Genomic DNA, 26,726 nt, shown 5'->3' with positions numbered 1-26,726 from the left:
ATTCATGATAAGTTCGGAATTCCAAAGAGTGTATTCAAGACAATATTGGTAAAAGCTTTTTCTTAACCTAAATGTGCCTTTCTTACCTCTACCTTCAAGCATAAGGCACAGAGCCAGCATTGCCTGTCATATTCCTACATTTCTCCAGAACTCAAATTCATCCGCTCCTGTATAGTCTCCTACCAGTTGTTCCATTCTTGTGTGCATAAAATGTGTTACCATGAGTTACAGGTTTTATGATTCAGTAATTCTCTCACACGTTAGCAACTGCCAAAGTCAGCATTTAACATAATGTGCTCATCAAATGTAACATAAGATGACACAGTAATTTTTCTTAGCCCTGTCACAGGTATCACCAAACTTTACATACAACTGGTAGACAAAAATTATAAAACATCAAAAACACAACACACTACCATGCCAAATACGGCGTAGGAAAACAGTTGCATTCAAAACAAATTCTATTTGTCTGAGTATGGATAAATTGAGTTTCTGTAAGGTTTTTACGGGAATCGTATACCATTTTTTATGCAACTAGTTTTGCAAATTCAGGCAGTGACAATGTAAATGGATAGTGATCATGCCGTCTTCTAGAAACTGAGCATAAAGGTTCAATAATATTGAGATATGATGACCTTGGTGGTTAGGGGAGATGCAACAATTCATCTTTGTGTTGTCAAAACGAGTCCTGGATGATGTGAGCTCTGTCAACAAGGGCCCTGTTGTCTTGTAACACAGTGTCACTACTGGGGAACATTGTACCACGATATGGACCTGGTCAGCCAATATGATCACATAATCCGTGGCAGGAACACAATATTGCAGAGTAACCATGGGACCCATGGAGTACTGTTTTATGGCTGCACAAATCATCACCGAACCCCCTCCATGTTTCAGACTTGGGGCATAAACTTGGCCAGAAATTGGAAACCTATGAAACAAGAGTCATTCAGCTGGGTCAGAGAGGTTACTTCTTTCGAAGAGAGTAGCAGTGTGTGTTGGACAATCTGACTATGTACTTGGTTTGAAAAGGGTGGCAGCTGGCCTGCCATAAAAAAAGGGGAGGAAGAATTATTTAAAAAGGATTTTGTAATAATATGTCATGAGGAAAAAAATTTGAGGAAATGAGATGATTCAAAATGCAGGAATGACAAAGCCAATTTTTAAGGTAATCCATTTTTTAAATTATTTGTAACTATAGTTTCTTATTGTTAGGACGCTGCATATGGTTAAAGTTTGCTGCAGAAATTTTATAGTGGACCGCATGGACTTGTCTGATAGTTGAACAAGCAATTGTACACAAGAGAGTTATTGAGAAATACTTTTGCTACTTAAGGTGTGAGAATTTTATGAAAAGGTGTATTGTTGTTATGGCTTAATGAAACATAGTAATACTTTGAATCTTTGTTCTCATTTATAAGTTGTTCAAGTTTATTTCCTCATTTTTTATTATTTACTTTCATGACTGTTTGCATACTTGCATTGCACGTGGTCAGTTCTGTACTGAGAAGCATTTTATGACAGATGGTAAGATACCATCTCACAATGCACATCACATGTATGGCAAATGAAATTTGATTTTTGACAGTCTCAATATATTTCTAATAGGAATGTGTTTCAGAGCGGATGAGTGTTCTGTGCCCACAGGTATGCCAATAAATTTAATTATCATCTAAGTTCACCGATGACATTGTAATTCTGTTAGAGACAGCAAAGGACTTGGAAGAGCAGTTGAAGGGAATGGACAGTGTCTTGAAAGGAGGATATAAGATGAACATCAACAAAAGCAAAATGAGGATAATAGAATGTAGTCCAATTAAGTCTGGTGATGGTGAGGGAATTAGATTAGGAAATGAGACACTTAAAGTAGTGAAGGAGTTTTGCTATTTGGGGAGCAAAATAACTGATGATGGTCGAAGTAGAGAGGATATAAAATGTAGACTGGCAATGGCAAGGAAAGAGTTTCTGAAGAAGAAAAATTTGATAACATCGAGTATAGATTTAAGTGTCAGGAAAATCTTTTCTGAAAGTATTTGTATGGAGTGTAGCCATGTATGGAAGTGAAACATGGACGATAAATAGTTTGGACAAGAAGAGAATAGAAGCTTTCGAAATGTGGTGCTACAGAACAATGCTGAAAATTAGATGGGTAGATCACGTAACTAATGATGAGGTATTGAATAGAATTGGGGAGAAGAGGTGTTTGTGGCACAACTTGACCAGAAGAAGGGACTGGTTGGTAGGACATGTTCTGAGGCATCAAGCGATCACCAATTTAGCATTGGAGGGCAGTGTGGAGGGTAAAAATCGTAGAGGGAGACCAAGAGATGAATACACTAAGCAGATTCAGAAGGACATAGGTTGCAGTAAGTACTGGGAGATGAAGCAGCTTGCACAGGATAGAGTAGTGTGGAGAGCTGCATCAAACCAGTCTCAGGACTGAAGACCACAACAACAACAACAACAACAACAACAACAAGTTTGTGTCCACTGCAAGGTATATTGAGTGTTTGAGTGATTTGTTAAACAATGTATCAGTTCCCAGGCTTAATACCAGTAGAAGATTTCTGTAAAATGCTGTCTTGTGAATTTTCAAGCAGTTTGACCAGAAAGTCAGATGCATTAATTTTATGTTCATTTGCTCAGTAATTACAGTGACAGTTCTGATACACTTACTGTTTGCAAGACTAATTATAAAGATTAATCTGAATCATTTTGTTTTGTAGTCAGATGGCATATGCAAATTTCGTTGAAAATGAATTGTTTTCTTGCAGACGAAATGTTTGACACACCGGCAAGTCTGGATTTCCCATGGTGTAATGTGTGTGTCGTTATCAGGAGAAAGAAAACTGGCGTTCTACGGATCGGAGCGTGGAATGTCAGATCCCTTAATCGGGCAGGTAGGTTAGAAAATTTAAAAAGGGAAATGGATAGGTTAAAGTTAGATATAGTGGGAATTAGTGAAGTTCGGTGGCAGGAGGTACAAGACTTCTGGTCAGGTGACTACAGGGTTATAAACACAAAATCAAATAGGGGTAATGCAGGAGTAGGTTTAATAATGAATAGGAAAATAGGAATGCGGGCAAGCTACTACAAACAGCATAGTGAACGCATTATTGTGGCCAAGATAGATACGAAGCCCACACCTACTACAGTAGTACAAGTTTATATGCCAACTAGCTCTGCAGATGATGAAGAAATTGAAGAAATGTACGATGAAATAAAAGAAATTATTCAGATAGTGAAGGGAGACGAAAATTTAATAGTAATGGGTGACTGGAATTCGAGTGTAGGAAAAGGGAGAGAAGGAAACATAGTAGGTGAATATGGATTGGGGCTAAGAAATGAAAGAGGAAGCCGCCTAGTAGAATTTTGCACAGAGCACAACTTAATCATAGCTAACACTTGGTTTAAGAATCATGAAAGAAGGTTGTATACGTGGAAGAACCCTGGAGATACTAAAAGGTATCAGATAGATTATATAATGGTAAGACAGATATTTAGGAACCAGGTTTTAAGTTGTAAGATATTTCCAGGGGCAGATGTGGACTCTGACCACAATCTATTGGTTATGACCTGTAGATTAAAACTGAAGAAACTGCAAAAATGTGGGAAATTAAGGAGATGGGACCTGGATAAACTGAAAGAACCAGAGGTTGTACAGAGTTTCAGGGAGAGCATAAGGGAACAATTGACAGGAATAGGGGAAAAAAATACAGTAGAAGAAGAATGGGTAGCTCTGAGGGATGTAGTAGTGAAGGCAGCAGAGGATAAAGTTGGTACAAAGACGAGGGCTGCTAGAAATCCTTGGGTAACAGAAGAAATATTGAATTTAATTGATGAAAGGAGAAAATATAAAAATGCAGTAAATGAAGCAGGCAAAAAGGAATACAAACGTCTCAAAAATGAGATCGACAGGAAGTGCAAAATGGCTAAACAGGGATGGCTAGAGGACAAATGTAAGGATGTAGAAGCTTATCTCACTAGGGGTAAGATAGATATTGCCTACAGGAAAATTGAAGAGACCTTTGGAGATAAGAGAACCACTTGTATGAACATCAAGAGCTCAGATGGAAACCCAGTTCTAAGCAAAGAAGGGAAAGCAGAAAGGTGGAAGAAGTATATAGAGGGTCTATACAAGGGCGATGTACTTGAGGACAATATTATGGAAATGGAAGAGGATGTAGATGAAGACGAAATGGGAGATACGATACTGCGTGAAGAGTTTGACAGAGCACTGAAAGACCTGAGTCGAAACAAGGCCCCCGGAGTAGACAACATTCCATTAGAACTACTGACGGCCTTGGCCTGACAAAACTCTACTAGCTGGTGAGCAAGATGTATGAGACAGGCAAAATACCCTCAGACTTCAAGAAGAATATAATAATTCCAATCCCAAAGAAAGCAGGTGCTGACAGATGTGAAAATTACCGAACTATCAGTTTAATAAGCCACGGCTGCAAAATACTAACGGGAATTCTTTACAGGCGAATGGAAAAACTGGTAGATGCAGACCTCGGGGAGGATCAGTTTGGATTCCGTCGAAATGTTGGAACACGTGAGGCAATACTTACCTTACGACTTATCTTAGAAGAAAGATTAAGAAAAGGCAAACCTACGTTTCTAGCATTTGTAGACTTAGAGAAAGCTTTTGACAATGTTGACTGGAATACTCTTTTTTAAATTCTAAAGGTGGCAGGGGTAAAATACAGGGAGCGAAAGGCTATTTATAATTTGTACAGAAACCAGATGGCAGTCATAAGAGTCGAGGGGCATGAAAGGGAAGCAGTGGTTGGGAAAGGAGTGAGACAGGGTTGTAGCCTCTCCCCGATGTTGTTCAATCTGTATATTGAGCAAGCAGTAAAGGAAACAAAAGAAAAATTTGGAGTAGGTATTAAAATTCATGGAGACGAAGTAAAAACTTTGAGGTTCGCCGATGACATTGTAATTCTGTCAGAGACAGCAAAGGACTTGGAAGAGCAGTTGAACGGAATGGACAGTGTCTTGACAGAAGGATATAAGATGAACATTAACAAAAGCAAAACGAGGATAATGGAATGTAGTCAAATTAAATCCGGTGATGCTGAGGGAATTAGATTAGGAAATGAGACACTTAAAGTAGTAAAGGAGTTTTGCTATTTAGGAAGTAAAATAACTGATGATGGTCGAAGTAGAGAGGATATAAAATGTAGACTGGCAATGGCAAGGAAAGCGTTTCTGAAGAAGAGAAATTTGTTAACATCGAATATAGATTTATGTATCAGGAAGTCGTTTCTGAAAGTATTTGTTTGGAGTGTAGCCATGTATGGAAGTGAAACATGGACGATAACTAGTTTGGACAAGAAGAGAATAGAAGCTTTCGAAATGTGGTGCTACAGATGAATGCTGAAGATTAGATGAGGAGGTATTGAAAAGGATTGGGGAGAAGAGAAGTTTGTGGCCCAACTTGACTAGAAGAAGGAATCGGTTGGTAGGACATGTTTTGAGGCATCAAGGGATCACAAATTTAGCATTGGAGGGCAGCGTGGAGGGTAAAAATCGTAGAGGGAGACCGAGAGATGAGTACACTAAGCAGATTCAGAAGGATGTAGGTTGCAGTAGGTACTGTGAGATGAAGGAGCTTGCACAGGATAGAGTAGCATGGAGAGCTGCATCAAACCAGTCTCAGGACTGAAGACAACAACAACAACAATGTGAGCTCCCAATATTTCTGTTCAAAATTAAATTTTCTCGTAGTTATGTTGCCCAGCATCAAAATTTATACATTCTGATATCAAAATATACTGTATAAACCTCTCAGATACCAACTAGACATTTACAAAGACGAGTTCACAAGTATTACAAGAAGTTTTCAGTCTCATTACACCATCTCCTCCCCCCCCCCCCCCCCCCCCCCCCCACCTGGTTCCCATCTCACAGTACTGTGAAGTGGTTTAGAATCTCCCTTTTCCTGTTGGTGCGAATGCTTAATTATTCATCTCTTCCACCACAAGTTTTCTGTTTGTATATAACAATGTTGTTCTCTTCCTGCAGGAACATGAAGCAGATGAGAAAGCTGGTTACATCTGCAATAACGTGTACAGAAAGAGAGAGTCATTGTGTGAAATTCATGAGAGGGACACTCATTTGCTGATGCAGTGTTTACCTACTATATGGTATCACTGCCCTGGTTGATAGACTGTTAATCACATGAAGAGGCTGATGATTGTTGTCCTGTATAAGCGGAGGGGGAAAGTCACCAATCTCGTCAATGCACATTGTTTCGCTGGATTTACTCTTAGTCTTCAAAAGTCTGTCATGACGGTTACAGACTAGGTAATTTATGGCCTTAAATAAGCACACTATTGAGAATTTGCAAATGAATATGGATACATTTATGCATCTCAATTATTAACTTTGTTGTTGTTGTGGTCTTCAGTCCTGAGACTGGTTTAATGCAGCTCTCCATGCTACTCTATCCTGTGCAAGCTTCATCATCTCACAGTACCTATTGTAACCTACATCCTTCTGAATCTGCTTAGTGTATTCATCTCTTGGTCTCCCTCCACGATTTTTACCCTCCACGCTGCCCTCCAATACTAAATTGGTGATCCCTTGATGCCTCAGAACATGTCCTACCAACCGATCCCTTCTTCTGGTCAAGTTGTGCCACAAACTTCTCTTCTCCCCAATCCTATTCAATACTTCCTCATTAGTTATGTGATCTACCCTTCTAATCTTCAGCATTCTTCTGTAGCACTACATTTCGAAAGCTTCTATTCTCTTCTTGTCCAAACTATTTGTCATCCATGTTTCACTTCCATACATGGCAACACTCCATACAAATAATTTCAGAAATGACTTCCTCACACTTAAATCTATACTCGATGTTATCAAATTTTTCTTCTTCAGAAACGCTTTCCTTGCCATCGCCAGTCTACTACATTCCATTATCCTCGTTTTGATTTTGATGATGTTCATCTTATATCCTCCTTTCAAGACACTGTCCATTCCATTCAACTGCTCTTCCAAGTCCTTTGCTGTCTCTGACAGAATTACAATGTCATCAGCGAACCTCAAAGTTTTTATTTCTTCTCCATGGACTTTAATACCTACTCCGAAATTTTGTTTTGTTTCCTTTACTGCTTGCTCAATGTACAGATTGAATAACATTGGGAATAGGCTACAACCCTGTCTCACTCCCTTCCCAACCACTGCCTCCCTTTCGTGCCCCTCGACTCTTATAACTGCCATCTGGTTTCTGTACAAATTGTAAATAGCCTTTCGCTCCCTATATTTTACCCCTGCCACCTTTAGAATTTGAAAGAGAGTATTCCAGTCAACATTGTCAAAAGCTTTCTCTAAGTCTACAAATGCTGGAAACGTAGGTTTGCCTTTCCTTAATCTTTCTTCTAAGATAAGGCGTAAGGTCCATTCATCTGTAAAGAATTCGTGTTAGTATTTTGCAGCTGTGGTTTATTAAACTGATTGTTCAGTAATTTTCACATTTGTCAACACCTGCTTTCTTTGGGATTGGAATTGTTATATTATTCTTGAAGTCTGAGGGTATTTCGCCTGTTTCATACATCTTGCTCACCAGATGGTAGAGTTTTGTCAGGACTGGCTCTCCAAAGGCCGTCAGTAGTTCCAATGGAATGTTGTCTACTCCCGGGGCCTTGTTTCGACTCAGGTCTTTCAGTGCTCTGACAAATTCTTCACGTAGTATCGTATCTCCCATTTCATCTTCATCTACATCCTCTTCCATTTCCATAATATTGTCCTCAAGTACATCGCCCTTGTATAGACCCTCTATATACTCCTTCCACCTTTCTGCTTTCCCTTCTTTGCTTAGAACTGGGTTTCCATCTGAGCTCTTGATGTTCATACAAGTGGTTCTCTTATCTCCAAAGGTCTCTTCAATTTTCCTGTAGGCAATATCTATCTTACCCCTAGTGAGATAAGCCTCTGCATCCTTACATTTGTCCTCTAGCCATCCCTGCTTAGCCATTTTGCATTTCCTGTCGATCTCATTTTTGAGACGTTTGTATTCCTTTTTGCCTGCTGCATTTATTGCATTGTTATATTTTCTCCTTTCATCAATTAAATTCAATATTTCTTTTGTTGCCGAAGGATTTCTACTAGCCCTCGTCTTTTTACCTCTGCTGCCTTCACTACTTCATCCCTCAAAGCTACCCATTCTTCTTCTACTTTATTTCTTTCCCCCATTCCTGTCAATTGTTCCCTTATGCTCTCCCTGAAACTCTGTACAACCTCTGGTTTAGTCAGTTTATACAGGTCCCATCTCCTTAAATTTCCACCTTTTGTGCTGTTTATTCAGTTTTAATCTACAGGTCGTAACCAATAGATTGTGGTCAGAGTCTACATCAGCCCCTGGAAATGTCTTACAATTTAAAACCTGGTTCCTAAATCTCTGTCTTACCATTATATAATCTATCTGATACCTTTTAGTAACTCCAGGGTTCTTCCATGTATACAACCTTCTTTCATGATTCTTAAACCAACTTCAAGAAGAAAATTGCTAACATTAATAAGTATTCTTGCTATCAGTAAACAGTTATCACTGCTCTCAGTTGTGACATCCCTGTTCTTAATGATATTGCGAGAATAAATTAAATAATATTCAATATTTCCAGTCTACGATTAGCATGTGCTAGTGGAAAAAGTGAAGACCTTGATCTGCATCTCCTCGTTGATGATACTCTATCCACTTTAGTATCATCCTTGGTACCTTCTTGGCTATCGACTCTACAGTCTTTTCCCTCTGTCTTATGGCTTCACGTCAGTGGTTACTGCATGGAGATCTTTGTGACTTTTTGAGGATATTGTCACTTCCTCATCATCACTTAATGGATCAGTTATTATAGTGGTCTCTTCATAGAGCCAACCGGCGATTATATACATCTGCTGTACTTTCACCACCCCTCTGTCAAATTGCCCTGAAGAGGTTGCAGGATATGTCTGCAGTGTGATCATCTGCGCTTCAAGATCTGCTTTCCCCCTTTATTTGAGTCAACCCCCGCTGGTCGGTGGCATGGCATACTAAAAACATTCCAAGAACTATTCAGGCTCATCAAAGGAGCATAAAGTATCTCAAGCTACATCCTTCACAGGCCACCCTCTATCTATATTACCCTCTAAGTGACAAGAGGTTTTTCCCAGCCTAACAATGAAATACATATCGGTGTGTACTCTGGTAATGCCAGTGAATACAGCTATTCGGTTTTATACTTATTCTTAAGTGTAGCATGAGTTAGCAGTAGTAAATAAATAACAGTGAATCAGGAAAAAAAATATACATTGTAATTCCAGTTGTTTACCAGTGGTATATATACTTACCAGTGTCACTTAAAGAGTTAAACACAGTAAGAGGGAATGCTGGGATCTTTATGTCCCTTTAGGAATGTTTGCCTGTTCATCCCACATGTATCTCAAGCTGCATCGTCTACTGTCTAGGGTTTCCTCCTTAATGGTGGTATTTCTATCAGTACATTGATTCTTGCTGAACACCACATGGCCCACGTTGTGACAGCATCTGCATGGTCTTCTTACCTGCCTGAAACTCAAATGGCATAAAAACAAGTTGAGGACATCCCCATGTCCTTTAACTCTCATCATGCCAAATTATATAATGAACATTTCACTGACTGAAGCTGCTTGAGGCTGTTGACTCACCATACACTGTGGCCCCAGGCCCTGACTTGGTTCATAATCAGCTGATCCAACATCCAAATGTTACTCAAAGGACTCTACCTACTCAAGGTCTTTAACTGTATTTGGCTAGAAGATGTCTTCCCTTTGCAATGGCAAGGTGTATCATCATTCCAATCCTCAAACCAGGCAGAAAACCATCATCCATCTGTAGCTAGTGACCGATTAGCATCGCCAACCTGCTCTGCAAATTGCTTGAAAGGGCGGTAACCTAGTTATATGCTGTGTTCTCAAATTACAGGACCTTCTTTCCCTCTGTCAGTGTGTTTTCTGGGAAGGACAATCGACAACCAACCATCTAGTTAGGTTGGAAAAAATAATCTGCCAGGCTTTTTCAAAATGCCAACTCCTCTTTCCAGTGTGCCTACACTTACATAAGAAATATGACACCACTGTGGTTCATTACATTTTACTTATCCTCCACGACTAGGACTTTGGAGGCTCCCTATTAATTTTTATTCATCAATTTTTATCATGTCAGTTGTTTCAGGGCTGTACTGATACATCACTGAGCTCTCCTTGGGTCCAGGAGAACAATGTTTGTTGGGGCTCTGCAATGAGCAGTACACTCTTCCACATCATCATCACTAGGCATGAGACCTCTACCAGGCCACTGGTCACTTCTGCACTGTATGTTGTCATGTGCCCATTATTTTTGGGGAGATGCCAAACCTACAATTTACATATGTCCTCCCAGAGTATCACACACTTTTTGTAGATTCGATTTGTTTGCTGATATCTTCTGAATACTACAGTCATCTATAAATGGTCCTGCTATTCAGACTCTGCTAATAATTTTCTTCACAATGCTCAGATCCTCTTCCCTGAACATTTAATGAATTAACTGGGATGAGAGCTCATTTCTCTCCTCAAACAACATAAAGCATTCATAACCAGAGTTCTATCATTTCAACAATATATTGTCAAATTAACCATTAATACAATGTACTCTACAGTGAGCATGAGGCTGCTCCTTTTCTCTGGTCTGTATACAATGTTACTGTTGTGGTCTTAAGTCTGAAGACTGGTTTGATGCCGCTCTCGATGCTACTCTATTCTGTGCAAGCCTCTTCATCTCCGAGTAACTTCAGCAACCTATATGCTTCTGAATCTCCTTACTGTATTCATCTCTTGGTCTCCCACTACAGTTTGTGTCCCCCACGCTTCCTGCCATTACCAAATTGATGTGTCAGAATGTGTCCTACGAACCGATCCACTCTTTTAGTCAAGTTGTACCACAGATTTCTCCTCTCCCCAATTATATTCAGTACCACCTCATTAATTACGTGATACCCATTTCATCTTCTACGTTCTTCTGTAGGACCACATTTCAAAAGCTTCTGTTCTCTTCTTGTCAAAATTTGTGTATCATCTGTGTTTCACTTCCAAATGTGGCAACACTCCATACAAATACTTTCAGAAAAGACATCCTTACACTTGAATTTGTACTCGATGTTAGCAAATTGCTCTGTTTCAGAAAAGCTTTCATTGCCATTGCCAGTGTACATTTTATATCCTCTGTACTTCAGCCATCATCAGTTATATTGCTGCCCAAATAGCAACACTCATCTGTTACTTTCAGTGTGCCATTTCCTAATCTAATTCCCTCAGCATCACCTGATTTAATTTGACCACATTCCATTATCCTCGTTTTGCTTTTGTTGATGTTCATCATATATCATCTTTGCAGGACACTGTCCATGCTGTTCAACTGCTCTTCCAAAACCTTTGCTGTCTCTTAACAGAAATACAATGTCAATGGCAAACCTCGGAGTTTTATTTCTTCTCCCTGGCCTTTAACTCCTGCTCCAAATTTTTCTTTCGTTTCCTTTACTGCTTGCTCATTGTAAAGATTCAATAACAGTTTAGATTGGCTACAATCCTGTCTCACTCCCTTCTCAACCACTACTGCTTCCCTTTCATGCCTCTCGACTTTTGTTCTACCACCTGGTTTCCGTACTAGTTGTAAATAGCCTTTTGATCCCCGCATTTTATCCCTGCTACTCTCAGAATTTCAAAGAGAGTATTCCTGTCAACATTGTCAAAAGCTTTCTCTAAGTCTACAAATGCTATAAATGTAGGTTTGTTTCCTTAACCTATCTTCTATCAGAAGTCATAGAGTCAGTTTTGCCTCCTGTGTTCCTACACTTCTTCAGAAGCCAAACTGACTTTCCCCACATTGGCTTTTACCAGTTTCTCCGTTCTTGTGTAAAGAATTCGTGCTTGTATTTGACAGCCATGACTTATTAAATTCATAGTTCAGTAATTTTCTTATCTGTCAGCACCGGCTTTCTTTGATATTGGAATTATTATATTCTTATTGAAGTTGGAGAGCATTTAGCCAGTCTCATACATCTTGCTCACCAGATGAAAGAGTTTTGTCATGGCTGGCTCTCCCAAGACTGTCGGTAGTTCTAATAGAATGTTGTCTATTCCTGGGGCCTTGTATCAACTTAGGTCTTCAGTGCTCTGTCTAATTTTTCACACAGTATCTTATCTCCTATATCATCTTCATCTATGTCCTCTTCCATTTCTATAATATTGCTCTAAAGTATATCTCCCTTGTATAGACCTCTATATACTCCAGCCATCTTTCAGCTTTTCCTTCTTTGCTTAGGGCCAGTTTTCCATCTGAGCTCTTGATATTCATGCAAGTGGTTCTCTTTTCTCCAGAGGTCTCTCTGATTTCCCATAGTGACAGGGTATGTCAAATACATTAGGTTTTATATAACGTTAATTGGTAATACAGGCTCTCTTGTTATTGCTTGGCGAGCCACCGTAACACCTTCCATCAGCAGCTGCACAAAATAACATATCCACAACAGCAAGTAACGACATCCATGCATCACTCGTGCCCAATGCAGAGGCAACTGCTTATATTGTTGCCTCTAGGTAAACAGAAGCCTAGCAAAATGTTTAGCTTCACTCTAGCTCGTTTAACGTAAAGTAACAGTTCTTCTGCATATTCACGTATAGTCTTCCATTTCTCAAAGAGCCTAAGAGTGACCATGGCATTTACTAATGAAATGTTATGGTATACAACAATCTCAAAGAATTTTGCATGTAGTGTAGCTCGCGGTCTGTAACGTTGGCTGAATCCCTGGTAGCTGAGTGATCATCACGACAGAATGTCATATCTAATGATCTGGGTTAGATTCCCGGCTGGGTCTGAGATTTTCTCCACTCAGGGACTTGGTGTTGTGTTGTCCGTATCATCATCATCATCATTTCATCCCCATCGACATGCAAGTTGCCGAAGTGGCATCAACTCGAAAGACTTGCACCAGGCGAACGGTCTACCCGATGGGAGGCCCTAACCACACGGAATTTCCATTTACCTTGGCTGAATGCTCGCTACAACATGCCATCCAAATGGCTCCTGCTCAGATCCTTCCCCATGGGTTTTAATTCTGTCTGGTGAAAGCACAAGTCATGCCTTTCTGTTGTCATACAACAGTCCATTTAACTTACAGCTGTATTTGGGTGTCTACTGTTGGGGTGTTGTCGCACAGTCCTAATTTTTTAAAGACCCTTCTTTGATAAAAAGTGGACATGCTGTCCAATATTCATCAACTAAAAACTAGCTTCATGGGAAAGATTAATGAGCTCTGCATCTTTGCCCATGACTCTTTGGGTGTGAATCACACCACTCTACTCTCTATTTATCAGGTTCAGGTCTGATTCCGATTGGGCTACAGTTGCTGGACTTATGGCTCAGCTGCAACTTCAGTTTTGAGTTTGTGGGAGTCAGTTTATCATCATGAAGTGAGTGGCTACTGGTGCTTTCTGGACTAGTCTGTTAAAAAGTCTCTTTGCTAAAATGGAAATTTTCCGTCTTCAGTTGATTGCTAGCAGCCCTTGCTCACTTCTGCAATCACCATTCAAAAACTTCCCAGTTATCCAAATTCTTGAAGTCTTTTTGCATAGAAGGGGTGTTGACCCCAAGACATTGACTCTCGGGTGGCATTACCAGTGGAAATGTGGTTCAAAGCCCTTTCTGCAATTCCTCTCCTTTTGCCCCCTTCCTTCCACCCTTCTTTGGTTAGTATCCAGACCATGAATTGGGACTGATCTATTTTCAGTTCCGTAAGTTTGTTGCCCCCATGACCCTTCAGTGTCTGTTTCTCTTGATGCTTCTGGAATATTAGGGTCCTACCATCATTTACCGAGACAGCTGTGAAGCCATGGATACATCTGCAAATGGTCAGGAACAACATTTGTTTGCTGGATCAGATAGTCTTTGTCACGACAGAGCTGATGGTCATTGACAGAACCCTACATTATATTAAACAGATCTCCCTTGAATGTCTTTTAATTTGTATTGTCTCAGTGAGCAATCTCCAGGCTATTAATCGATGTTACTCTTGTCACCCAGTGATATCTGCTGTTGCTGGCTTTCTCTCGGGCCTCAGTCATACTGCTTGCTAAGTTGTTTTTCTCTGGATCCCAGGTCATATGTGTATCCCAGAGAATGAACTGGCTTTCCATTTGACAAGATGCAATTACTTCTCATATATTTGCTTTGATGATTGCAGGAACAGAATTGCATTTGCAGATAAGACCTGTCCTCACTTGAAGTTGGAACATCTGGTGGATTGTTGCATCTTTTGATAAACTCTGCACCATCAAGGAGCATGATGCTCATACTCCTATTCCTTGTCCTATGTTTTCACCACATTGATACTTTTATTTTATGTACTGAAGCACCATCACATTATGGTTGCAGAACCTTACAGACAGTAGCTCACATCCTCATGGTATGACTCCTCCTTCTCACTCTCTGTGCCAAGCATTCTCTTCCAGATCCTTTTCCTCTAATATTGTTAGACAATTCATGGAAAGCTCATCTGGTTCTGTGTTTTCTACATGAAAGTGGTTTTTATTCTCGGAGATAACATTTTAAACTACTGCTGGGGTGGGGACAGTGTGAATGGGATTGGGTCATCTCCCACTGCTTGCTGGGCCTGGGGGACCCTCAACCCTGTGCCCTTTACCATCTACCTTTGCCATTCCTCTTTTACTCAGTTTTAATCATATTTCAGTGGGGTTAGCTTTTTTCACTGCTGCATCCCATGTTACTTTATAAGGGTAGCACTCTGACAAACACAACATTTTAAGGGTTTCTTATGTTTCTTATCCTTTATGTTAGTTTATGAGGAAAGACAGTTGAGCTGGTTTTTATGTTCCCTTCAGAATAGTTTTTATTGTTCCCGTCTTTAACACTTTTGCTATAACGGAGCTGGGGCAGGAGAACTATGGGTGGGACGGGCCCCATTATATGCTTAGTGCCAGGAAACACTCACCTGGCCCCACCCACATACTGACCTGAATATTTCCCTCACCTTATTTTATCATTGTCAGTCCAATTATGTTCTGTGCAGTTTTAGACATCTCACTTGTATTATTATGAATTTCCAAGCTAGAATGCATTCCCTACTCCATAACTGTTATAGTCCTTAATTGATTGGTGGAGGTCAGGTGCAAGTGAAGTTTCTCTAACCACAGATGAACGCTGGGGCCATCCTCATCTACTCGTTGAGCTGTATATTGGCCTTACAAATTTACATCTCTTTAAATTACATCTTAGCTCCATCCCTACATACTTTCATAATTCAGTCAAATTTCTGTCCGCTGTCACAACTCTAGATGACCTGTCTCTTTACCATAGGGCTGATGATCTCATTGCTTAGTCTCTTAATCCTCCAACCAACCAATCAATACTCCATAAAATCCACTCTATGGCCTGCAGTACTTCCCCCTCTGTTTTACTGATGAGACCTCACACCACTGATTTCCATGTAATTGGATCCACCATAGAAGCAAACAACACAAAGAAATTCCATTCCAAATAAGAGGTACACCACTTGGTGAACAATTGGTTGCTAAAATCTCAAATAATTTTTTTTCCGCTTGCTGTGAACAGAAACAACATTAGTAGGTTTAGATAAAACTTATGACAGTGTTGTCTGTGTACACTCTGTGGAGTTGTAATGTTATCTGGGATAAACTGTGGGGAGTAAAAGGTTGTCTACAACATATTCAACGACCATACTGCAGCCCTGAATCAAAACACATGAATGGGAAGCAGTAGTTGAGAAAGGGGTGAGACAGGGTTGTAGAATGACTTGGAGCAAGCAGTAAAGGAAACCAGGGAGAAATACGGAAAAGAAATTAAATTTGTGGGTTTGCGATTTGTCACTGACATTGCAATTCTGTCAAAGACAGTGGAGGACTTTGAAGATCAGTAGTCAAATTAAATCAGTTGGTGTTGAGGGAATGAAATTAGGAAATGAAATGCTAAAAGTTGTTGCATTGCAAAAAGATATACTGGGTGAATATATAATTTTTTAAAGTTTTTCACAGCCAGCACTGATCCAAGCCAAGACAGGCTTGAGCTCAGCATCACAACATGAATGTCAGAAAAATCAAACAGGCAGGAGAACCAGAACTGAAAATACTGTGACTCACAACCGAGGTTATTGCCACACATTGGTTGAACAAGATGTCAGAATTGGCACTTTGGCAGTATGACTTTGCTTTGGAGGTAACATAATGTCATTCTGACAGCACTGTAAGGTGCAGTAACTACATGTAAATCTTACACAAAAATGCCTTTCAACCTGCTGACATGGAGAAGGTGCCAAGCTGAAGAGCTGCAAGCCACAGTTGAGACTTAGAGGAGTGGTTAAGAATGCTGATGAGCCCAGAAAACTGGGCCACATTCAGTCATCCTCGCCGAGGGATAATGTCATTACCACCCACAGTCAGTTATACTTGGCCTCCCGAGCCCCTCTCTATTCCAGTTGCAGTGAGCCAGCACAGAGGGAGGACCAGTGACTCTCATGCTGACACCATTTCCCAGACGACTACTACCATCGAGAGTGCAGCCAGCCCCCTCTGCTGAACTTAACTGTTATGAACTGCTCACCTCTTCTCTGCTGATGTGAAGACTTGGAGTCTTCTACCACCAGCTTGCTAGAGGGCAAACTGACGGTGTTTGGCACACTGTCAAACTGTCACTGTATTGGGGAGGCGTGATAGCTGCTGCTACCCCCACTTGCATTTGTAAGTGGACGCTGGCATCCACTGCCTTCCTCCGGTGAATTGACACTACCACCACCGTCATACCGTACAGAGTTACTAGAAGCTTTCTAGAATGCTCATTAGCTATCCACGAGTGTGCCCTAATAAATTGTTTCATCAAGCCGTAGGGCACCACCACCGGACAAACGATGCCTGCTGCCAGTTAGGAAAGTGGCCTGCATGACACCACTTCTGCTGTGCTAGCAGCCTTGACCTCACTGACCGCCTCAAGTCTGCTGAGATGGATGTGTCAGCGCATTCCAATTCTGCATGCCGCCTCCACTGACCTCGCTGGTGCCAAGGAGATGATTATTCGATTGTAAATAATAACTGTCTAAACTGTTAATGCTGTCTCTCTCATTAGCAGTCAGTGTGCGTGACAGGTGCTTACTACTGTGCTCCACACTTCATCGTCCAGCATCTGTAAAGGTGACAACCCACCGACTCTTACAGAGTGATAGACGAGCTTTCCTACTTGGGCAGCAAATTGAATGACAGAAAAGAGGACATAAAATGCAGATTTGCAGTAGCCAGAAAAGTGTTCTTGGAAAAAGAAAAAATTGTTAATATCTAATATATATTAGTGTTATAAAGTCTTTTCTGAAAGTATTAGTCAAGAGTGCAATATTATATGGAGGTGAAATGTGGAAAATAAACAGCATATATAAGAAGAGAACAGAATCTTATTAAATGAGATATTACAGAAGAATGTTTAAGATTGGGTGGGTAGATAAAGTAAGTTTGTTGAGGTACTGCATAGATTTGGGGAGAGTAAAAGTTTGTAGCTTGACTAGAAGAACATATTGGTTGTTAGGACATGTCAAAATGCATGAAGCAAAAGTTAACTTGTATATGACAGCTAAGAACTGTAGACAAATTCTGAGGTTTGACAGTAGTAAGTGAATTCAGATGGATGTAGGTTTCAATAGAGATACTGATTTAGAGAGACGTGCACAGGGTAGGCTAACATAGAGCTGCTGCTTCTTTATTATTTTATTTGTTTATTTCATACAATTTTGTGTTTTTGCTATGATTGTTCTCTCATAATAACCACACTACCTGAAAGCAAAGAATTATTTTCCCACTTCTGTGTGTTGTAGCAAGCCTAGAGTTAATTCAGGTGGAGATTGAGCCGTTAGAACTGTGCACATATAATATTAGTTTATTTTACTATAACTCTTTAATATAGAATACTTAGACTGAGTGAGGTGGTGTAGTGGTTAGCGCACTAAACTCGCATTAGGGAGGACGATGGTTCAAATCCGTGTCCAGCCATCCTGATTTAGATTTTCCGTGATTTCCGTAAATCGCTCCAGGAAAATGCTAAGATGGTTCCTTTGAAAGTGCATGCCCGACTTCCTTCCCTAATCCAATAAGACCGATGACCTCACTGTTTGTTCCCCTCTCCCATATCAACCAACCAACTTAGATGCATTAGGTGTTGACGTGAATGACAATATATGTTTATAGTTGGTGCAGAGTACAAAAAGAACTGTTTATATATGACTACTTTACACTGACTAATGATACTGGCACAGCTGTAAGAAAACTGTGTTACTGTGGGGACTTTGTGAAAAAGCCATCTAGATTGTTTAACGTATTTCTTTACTTATAATGCTGTATTGACTGATATGATTAAAACTTGGAAATTGTAAAACAATGTCCAGTATTCATTCCAGTAAAACATCTGTGTAAGTGGGATGTTATTGAATGTGACATTGAAAATTGTTTTTCAAATTTCTAAGTTTTGACCTGACGAGAGCAGTAACCAAAATGAAATTAAAATAATGAAATGTGATAAGCGATCTAAACGAGTTTAGTCTCAAAACTGTTTTCCTTGACCATTAAACTGTGTCAGCATTGCCAGTTCCTAAATGTTGATACTACGTTCCAACTATTTGTAAGACAGGTTACCCATTGTATGCTCAGTTTCCCTGTTGAGTGTCATGCTGAGTGATGGGGTGCACATTCACATTGTTTCTAGTGTGTGTATACCACCATTTGACATTCCATTTACATCCAGGGGATTTGGTTATAATCCAACATCAATAGCTTAACTTTAATGTGTTTAAACAGCTGTGTTATCTGACTGTATTGTACTTATGACACAGTATAAATTTTGTGCGTGATACTTGTGTGGTACCACATTCATAGCTATGATCACTTCCACAAACACATTTGTTAAAAGAAAACAAAAGGAAGTGAGCTGATCATTTTTTGTGCTTTTGCTGGAAAGTCCCTCAGCTTATGTAGCATTTTCTAACTTTTTCAGGAATATTCACCTTCAGATGATTTTCCAGGGCCTAGCACTCAGGATAGTGGGAAAATGGAGGATGAGGAATGTTCGGAGGATATAGAGGATGCAGTGAGCGAGGGTGATGGTGAGGTGAGTTATGTTCCATGTGACCTGTCCACTGCTGGTGTGTTGGTGGCAGCCATGTGAGACTAGTAAAGTCAAATTGCTGCCTGTGGAATGTTAGATTTGCTTGTGAATGTTATGGACAAAAGTGATTTGGTGGGGAGGAAAAGATTTTACAGCCAATGCTGTTTAGTTCTTATATTGATGTGTACAGAGTACCTAGAAAGGACAACTTTTCTCACAGGAGGTAGTGCTGGGCATAACTGTAAAAACAGTTCTGTTAACGGGTGTGCAAAAGCAGAAACTTGTGTAGATATGGGCCATCTCACTCCTGCTGTGAAAGCCAGTACTTAGTGGTGTAGGAAATCCTCCAGTTGACGTACAGTGCTCATTCTGTATTGGTTGTGTTTGTCTCTCTACTTAATGCTGTTGTCAGACAATCCGTTCTATATTAGTCAATTTGATGTTACGCTGGTATCAGAACAGTATTACTGATCCTGCGAAGTGCGAACAAGATAAAGAGTGACATGGAATCCTATTATTGCATGGCAGACGTGATATTCTGCTGCAGTTTAACCAGTGGCATTAATTGACAAGCAGTTGTTAAACAGAGTGAACATCATACTTGGTGCCCTATTCCGTTTACAAAATGTTCAGCAGACTTCCAGAAATGGGTGCATTCACAATAAGAATGAGGGATCTCAGACAGTTTGCACACCCTTCATGGAACATTGCAATGATTTTTGTAGGATAAGTATGCAAAAATTGGAGCTAGTGAACACATAAACCACACTTTCACGTGGTCAGTGCTGTGCAAGTGCAAGGTTGAGACAAGATTCACACTGAGATAATAAATAAGCGCAATAACCACATGTGAATAGAAGAAAAATTATCAAGCATTCATGGAAGCAAGGGACCAAGTTCACTTTAGTGTCAATATGTTGTCAGGAATTATAGGTGACAGACTCATAGCACCATAAACTTTACCAGACAAATTACAAATTAACAGGTGCTGTCTATCACCAATTTGTGTGTGCAAATACCTATACTGTTGGAGAATGTTATTTATCCTGTAGATAAGAATAACTATTTCTCTTTTATGACCGAATTTCGATTATTTTTCCAGCAAAATACATGTCACCTAGTTGTAGCAAGCACCTTCAGTGATTTACAAACATATAAAAGAGGTACTTATTTAACACAATTTAGTGCCTGCTTTTGTCTCTCCTATTATCTTCATCCATTTGCTGTTGTGTTAGAACTTTTTGACTTGAACCTGATTGATAAGTTTTAAATCAGTTGCATTTCACTACTGTGCTGTTGACTACATTTAACCTTGCTGCTGCAGCTACAGATAGGCATAAAATACCTGTGGTTTAACAGCCCCTGCACACCACAGGCCTCAATATGGTATTGAGTGCAGCGTGAGCAGTAACATTAAATTTGACTTACACTGAATGAGTATATACAATGGATGGCAAGTCAATAGGCAGCCACAGCAACAGGCTATTGCTCTGTTTAAAATTTCACAATTTCATGGAACATGGGAGAATATAGTATTAAATCTTCCCACTGACTTACACAGTCAGCAAACTCATTGCATTTGAAATAACTTGTGGTAAGGATTCTTATGTGGTATATATTCAGTGATGAACAAGTCCCTGGGAGTAGACAACATTCCATTAGAACTACTGATAACCTTGGAAGAGCCAGCCCTTACACAACTCTACCATCTAGTGAGCAATGAGACAGGCGAAATACCCTCAGAATTCAAGAATAATATAATAATTCCAATCCCAAAGAAAGCAGGTGTTGACAGATATGAAAATTACCAAACTGTCAGTTTAATAACCCACGGTTGCAAAATACTAACACGAATTCTTTACAGACGAATGAAAAAATAGTAGAAGCCAACCTCGGGGAAGATCAGTTTGGATTCCGTAGAAATGTTGGAACACGTGAGGCAATACTGACCCTACGACTTATTTTAGAAGAAAGATTAAGGAAAGGCAAACCTACGTTTCTAGCATTTGTAGACTTAGAAAAAGCTTTTGACAATGTTGACTGTAATACTCTCTTTCAAATTCTGAAGGTGTCAGGGGTAAAATACAGGGAGCGAAAGGCTATTTACAAGTTGTACTGAAACCAGACGGCAGTTATAAGAGTCAAGGGGCATGAAAGGGAAGCAGTGGTTGGGAAGGGAGTGAGACAGGGTTGTAGCTTTTCCCTGATGTTATTCAATCTGTATATTGAGCAAGCAGTAAATGTAACAAAAGAAAAATTCAGAGTAGGAATTAAAATCCATGAAGAAGAAATAAAAACTTTGAGACAGAAAAGGACCTGCAAGAGCAGCTGAATGGAATGGACAGTGTCTTGATAGGAGGATATAAGATGAACATCAACAAAAGCAAAATGAGGATAATGGAATGTAGTCAAATTAAGTCGGATGATGCTGAGGGAATTAGCTTTAGAAATGAGACACTTAAAGTAGTAAATGAGTTTTGCTATGACGGTCAAAGTAGAGAGGATATAAAATGTAGACTGGCAAAGGCAATGAAAGCATTTCTGAGGAAGAGAAGTTTGTTAACATCGAGTATAGATTTAAGTGTCAGGAAGTCGTTTCTGGAAGTATTTGTATGGAGTGTAGCCATGTATGGAAGTGAAACATGGACGATAAATAGTTTGGACAAGAAGAGAATAGAAGCTTTCAAAATGTGTTGCTAAAGAAGAATGCTGAAGATTAGATGGGTAGACTAATGAAGAGGTAGTGAATACAATTGGGGAGAAGAGAAATTTGTGGCACAACTTGACTAGAAGAAGGGATTGGTTGGTAGGACATGTTCTGAGGCATCAAGGGATCACCAATTTAGTATTGGAGGGCAAAGTAGAGGGTAAAAATTGTAGAGGGAGATGAATACACTAAACAGATTCAGAAGGATATAGGTTGCAGTACATACTGGGAGATGATGAAGCTTGTACAGGATAGAGTAGCATGGAGAGCTGCATCAAACCAGTCTCGGGACTGAAGACCACAACACCAACATCACATATATAAACACTCATGGAGAGATTCACATAAAGCAGACATTCAGAGACAAAAGTGTTGCCCTAAAAAATGTATTATGTGAGTCTGAACTCAGTACAAGTAGAAATAATATTTTATTTGATTAATAGCAAGCATCCAGTATATGTTCAAGTGCCGCTCACAGGAAGAAAGTGTTTGTGCCTAAGTTCTGTTATTCTAGTGATTTTGGGTATATGGTATTCTTTGTTTTTCAATCTGTTGGATACACAAATAAATCAAAATGCTTACCAATCTGTCAGCAGGTCACATTCAGCTGTCCATATGAGAAACATGCATTTGCCAAATTTGGTCCACACACTTCTAGCAGTTGTCCCTGTGCTTTGTTGACTGTCATTACAAATGTTAGTCTTAATGGAAACTGCAAACTTTTGAAGACGAATGTCCCTAAGCCATCACATTGAGCCTTTAATTGTTCTAATAGTTTAGCATTACTGCTATCAAATTTAACCTTAAGAAAATCTGCCTGTAAATCTGATTTCATTCAGAATTTAACTCCTCACCACGAACCTTCATATCCACCTTTAAGTCTGCAGTTATTTGCACACTAAAGAAGCAAACAAATCCTTTAATTTCTCCTCTGCGCTTTTTGTTAAGTTGCCATTGGTTTACAGTATTTATGATGATATGTTTATAAGTAATCTTCTCCCACCAATAACTGTTTACAGAGTGGGTGACTTTGTTACAGACTTTTTTGAAAAACAAAATCAATTTCAGCTGTGCAAAACACATGCTATCACAAAATGAAATTAAAAATAATAACAATTTGGTTTCACTGCAGCTCATCAAATTAAGTTGCACAGCCTGTCATGTTGTGATATTAGCTGGAACCACATCAGCGCAACTCAGTGAGGTTGGATGGTCGTAGGTTGTCTACATGTACAGTGATACTCCCAGTCCACCTTGTGGCAAGTACCAGAGGCTACCCTGTACCAATACTAGTAATTTCCTTTCCTATTCTGCTTGCAAATAGAGTGAGGGAAAAATGACTGTCTGTATGCCTGTGTATGAGCCCTAGTTTCTTGTATCTTATTTTCGTAGTTCTTATGCACAGTGAATGGTGGAGGCAACAGAATGGTTCGGCAATCAGCTTCAAACTCCACTGGCGGCTCTCCTGTCTGGCGGCTCTGATCCCGCAGCCCAAGGCGTTCCCGCGGTTGGTTTTGGTTACTACAGGTTCTATAAATTTTCTCACTAGTGACCCATGAAAAGAATGCCCCTCCAGGGATTTCTATTTGAATTCCCAAGGCATCTCCGTAACACTTGTGTGTTGTTTGAACCTACCAGTAACATATCTAGCAGCCCACCTCTGAATTTCCTTGATGTGTTCTTTTAATCCAGCCTGGTATGGGTTCCAAACATTTGAGCAGTATTCAAAAATAGCTCACACTAATGTCCTTCATGCAGTCTCCTCTGCAGATGAACCACACTCTCCTAGAACTCTCCTAATAAACTGAAGTCAACCACTCACCTTTCCTGTCACAATACTCACATGCTCATTCTATTTCATATCACTTTGCAGTGTTACATCCAGATATTTAAATGATGTGACTGTGTCAAGCAGTACACTACTAATGCAATATCCAAACATTGTGAGTTTGGCTTTTCCTATTTATCTCTATTAACGTACATTCTTCTACATTTAGGGCCAACCGCTATTCACTACACCAACTAAAAATTTTGTCTAATTCATCTTGTGTCCTCCTACAGTCACTCAACTTTGACACCTTACCGTACATCACAGTGCCATCAGCAAACAATCACAGATTGCTTCCCGCCCTTTCCACCAAATCATTTATGTATATAGAGAGTATTAGTGGTCCTATCACATTTCCCTAAGGCACTCACAATGATAACCTTGCCTCTGATGAACATTCGCCATCAAGGACAACATACTGGGTTCTATAACATAAGAAGTGTTCGAGCCACTCGCGTATCTGTTAACATATTCCATATGCTCGTGCTTCTTTGTCAGCCTGCAGTGGAACACTGTGTCAGACGACGCGTTGTGGCAATCTAGAAATATGGAATCTAAAGTTTGCAATATGTTGTGAGAAAATGGCAAGCTGAGTTTCACATGAATGATGCTTTCTAAAACCATGCTGATTTGTAGACATAAGCTTCTCAGTATTTTTGTTGTGCCCATTTGTGACTCAGCATCTCTGCTATATGGTGAGTAGCTGCTTTCCTTCTCATAATATTGTATGATTAAAATTTTTATTTCTTCTTGATTAATTCCAATGTTTTAGTCAGTATTAACATTCGTTATCAGTTTGATCCAGTTCCAGCATTAATTTTTATGAGTACTTTCACCAGGGTGTCAGAATCCATTGTCCCTGTATATACGTGAGAACTGATTTTTGAGTTTGTTGACTTGCAGTTATCAATCTATGCACCTGAAATATGTTTATGTAAGACAATTATGCTGCTGGTCTTAAACCTGTGTCACCATCGCACTCTTAAGTGTGCTGGAAGTTAAATGTTTCCTTTCTCCGAAATAAACATGAAGAGTCCTCCTGCAGTGATTTATTACATTGTTTCACAAAATATAGACACTTCTTTTATCAACAACTTTACGACATAGATAACAAGACTGTGTCTGTTGTTTTGGCAACTTGAAACTTTACAATAGAATTAATACATATTTCAAAATTGACCTTTTGTTTGCGTGTATAGATTTTTCCTATTGTCATCTGTGGCCATGCACCAGTATGACATGGGGTGGTGATACATGGATTGTGCACAAATGACCCCATTGGCACTACCACTTGCATAGTTAATGATACATCAAGTGGACACAGGTGCCCCTGGAGATACTGGCTACATGCATAGTTAATGCCGTTGTTGTTCCAGTTTGAAGACATGCGTCACTCCTCCAGATTACTTGCCATGTACAAATACACATAAAAAATTGTGCACAGCAGTTGCACTCTCCTATTTGTTCGATAATTAGCTGCATACCTGGTAATGCCCAGATATGCATTTATTCTAATTCTATTAGTCCATCTCCTTTTTTCCCATCTCTCTGCCTGTCTCCTCCATCCCTTTCCATCCATCTCTTTCTCCTCCTCTCTGTTCCCCTCTTTCACCCTCACACTCTTACCCAAATCCCCCTCCCCCTCTCTCAGTCTCTCTCTTTTCTCTGTCCAATTCCTCTTCCCCAGCTCCCTCTCCATCTCATCCTCCACCCTCTCTGTATTCATCTCCTCCCTCCCCCAAATCTGTATCCGTATCGTCCATGCCCTCCCCCTCTGTCAATCTCTTCCTCCCCTCGTTCTCTGTCCATGTATCAACCCTATTCCTTCCCCCCCCCCCCCCCCCCCCCCCCCTCCCCTGCATAGGAAGTGATATGTGTAGCGGGTTTGACTGAATTGGTCCACATACATGGCACATTGTTTTATAGTCTGTGAGCATCTTCCTTAATCAAGGTAGGCATCAGGCTACACAGCAATCACATGGAGCGATATGTGACACCACAGTAGGTGTAACAGTTTTGAATGTTAAACCATGCAGCAGCATGCCAATCAGATTAAGTACAATCAAGAATTCAGTTGGATAATTGACAACTTTGGCTGGATTTATTACAGCATTGATGTACTGATGTGTTGCTATTTGTCCTAGCATTTCATTTTGAGTGCTGAATCTGATGACATTGAGATCATTGGTTCTGCTTGCCAAATAGCACATGTGCTTAGCAACTGATTATTTTTGTAATTCTATACAATATTGAGGGAAACATTTGTGAAACAATTCGTCTGTGGTTGTTGTAATTTTACGGATGTTTGTTGGCAGTGCAATACCTCAGTTGCTGTCTTCCGAATCCCAATTATCAACATTTATTTAATTGTTTTGCAAAATGTTCGTTGATTGCATCATGGTCTAGTTGTAAATGCATATTGGTTTTCAGAATCAGTTTGTGTACCATAGAAATGATGATTTGAGACACACATTAAGCTCATCAGCAGTTCTTGAATGCTTATACCTAGCAGCATATGCTGAAAATCACCAGACAGTAAAATGAGTGCACCACCAAATAGCTGTTCATTTCAACTCAAATATTTGAGTTTATTATGAAGCACTTCCAATGCTTTTTTTGCGACAATCCATTCAGCCCATATAAAGATTTCAGTGATTGGATTACCTTATCCAGTTCAGAATTTTTGTTGATATTGCATGTTGATATCTCAGGCATTTGCTAGGTGTCCTGTTTGGCCACCATCAAAGTGTTTTTGTAACTTCAGATGATATGATTGCTAGTGCAAATTTTTTTCAGGATTGTATGGTTTCCAGAATAAATGAAAAAAGAAAAGTTTTGCCTGTGCCTCTGAGTGCATCAAGGAAATTCAGTTCACTCCTTTGCTTAGAATTGCATTCACAATTCTGTCATATGCTAAGTGTTGTTCTGGAACCAATTTTGGAAGATTCGTTTGAACAAACATGCCTAATCTGTCGACATCAGAGTGTGTTTGTCTTTGCAAATCATGTGCGAGGAGG

At 39.8% G+C, this 26,726-nt stretch overlaps 1 protein-coding gene across 11 annotated transcripts in view; it reads left to right on the top strand.

The window, feature by feature from the left end:
* Window positions 1-26,726, top strand: part of LOC126291722 (uncharacterized) — a 144,283-nt gene that overhangs the window by 43,281 nt on the left and 74,276 nt on the right. For 6 of the 11 annotated variants that reach the window (XM_049985382.1, XM_049985381.1, XM_049985379.1 and 3 more), the window contains 2 exons: window positions 2,775-2,900; window positions 19,064-19,177. The exons of 3 other annotated variants lie outside the window; for them this stretch is intronic. In XM_049985382.1, the coding sequence (XP_049841339.1) occupies window positions 2,775-2,900; window positions 19,064-19,177 (240 nt within the window). The remainder of the gene's footprint in view (window positions 1-2,774; window positions 2,901-19,063; window positions 19,178-26,726) is intronic. 2 more of the 11 variants (XM_049985384.1, XM_049985385.1) reach the window with 1 other exon arrangement.

Source organism: Schistocerca gregaria, chromosome 9, assembly GCF_023897955.1.
Source record: "Schistocerca gregaria isolate iqSchGreg1 chromosome 9, iqSchGreg1.2, whole genome shotgun sequence".
NCBI lineage: Eukaryota > Metazoa > Arthropoda > Insecta > Orthoptera > Acrididae > Schistocerca > Schistocerca gregaria.
This window is presented reverse-complemented; position numbering and strand designations above follow the sequence as displayed.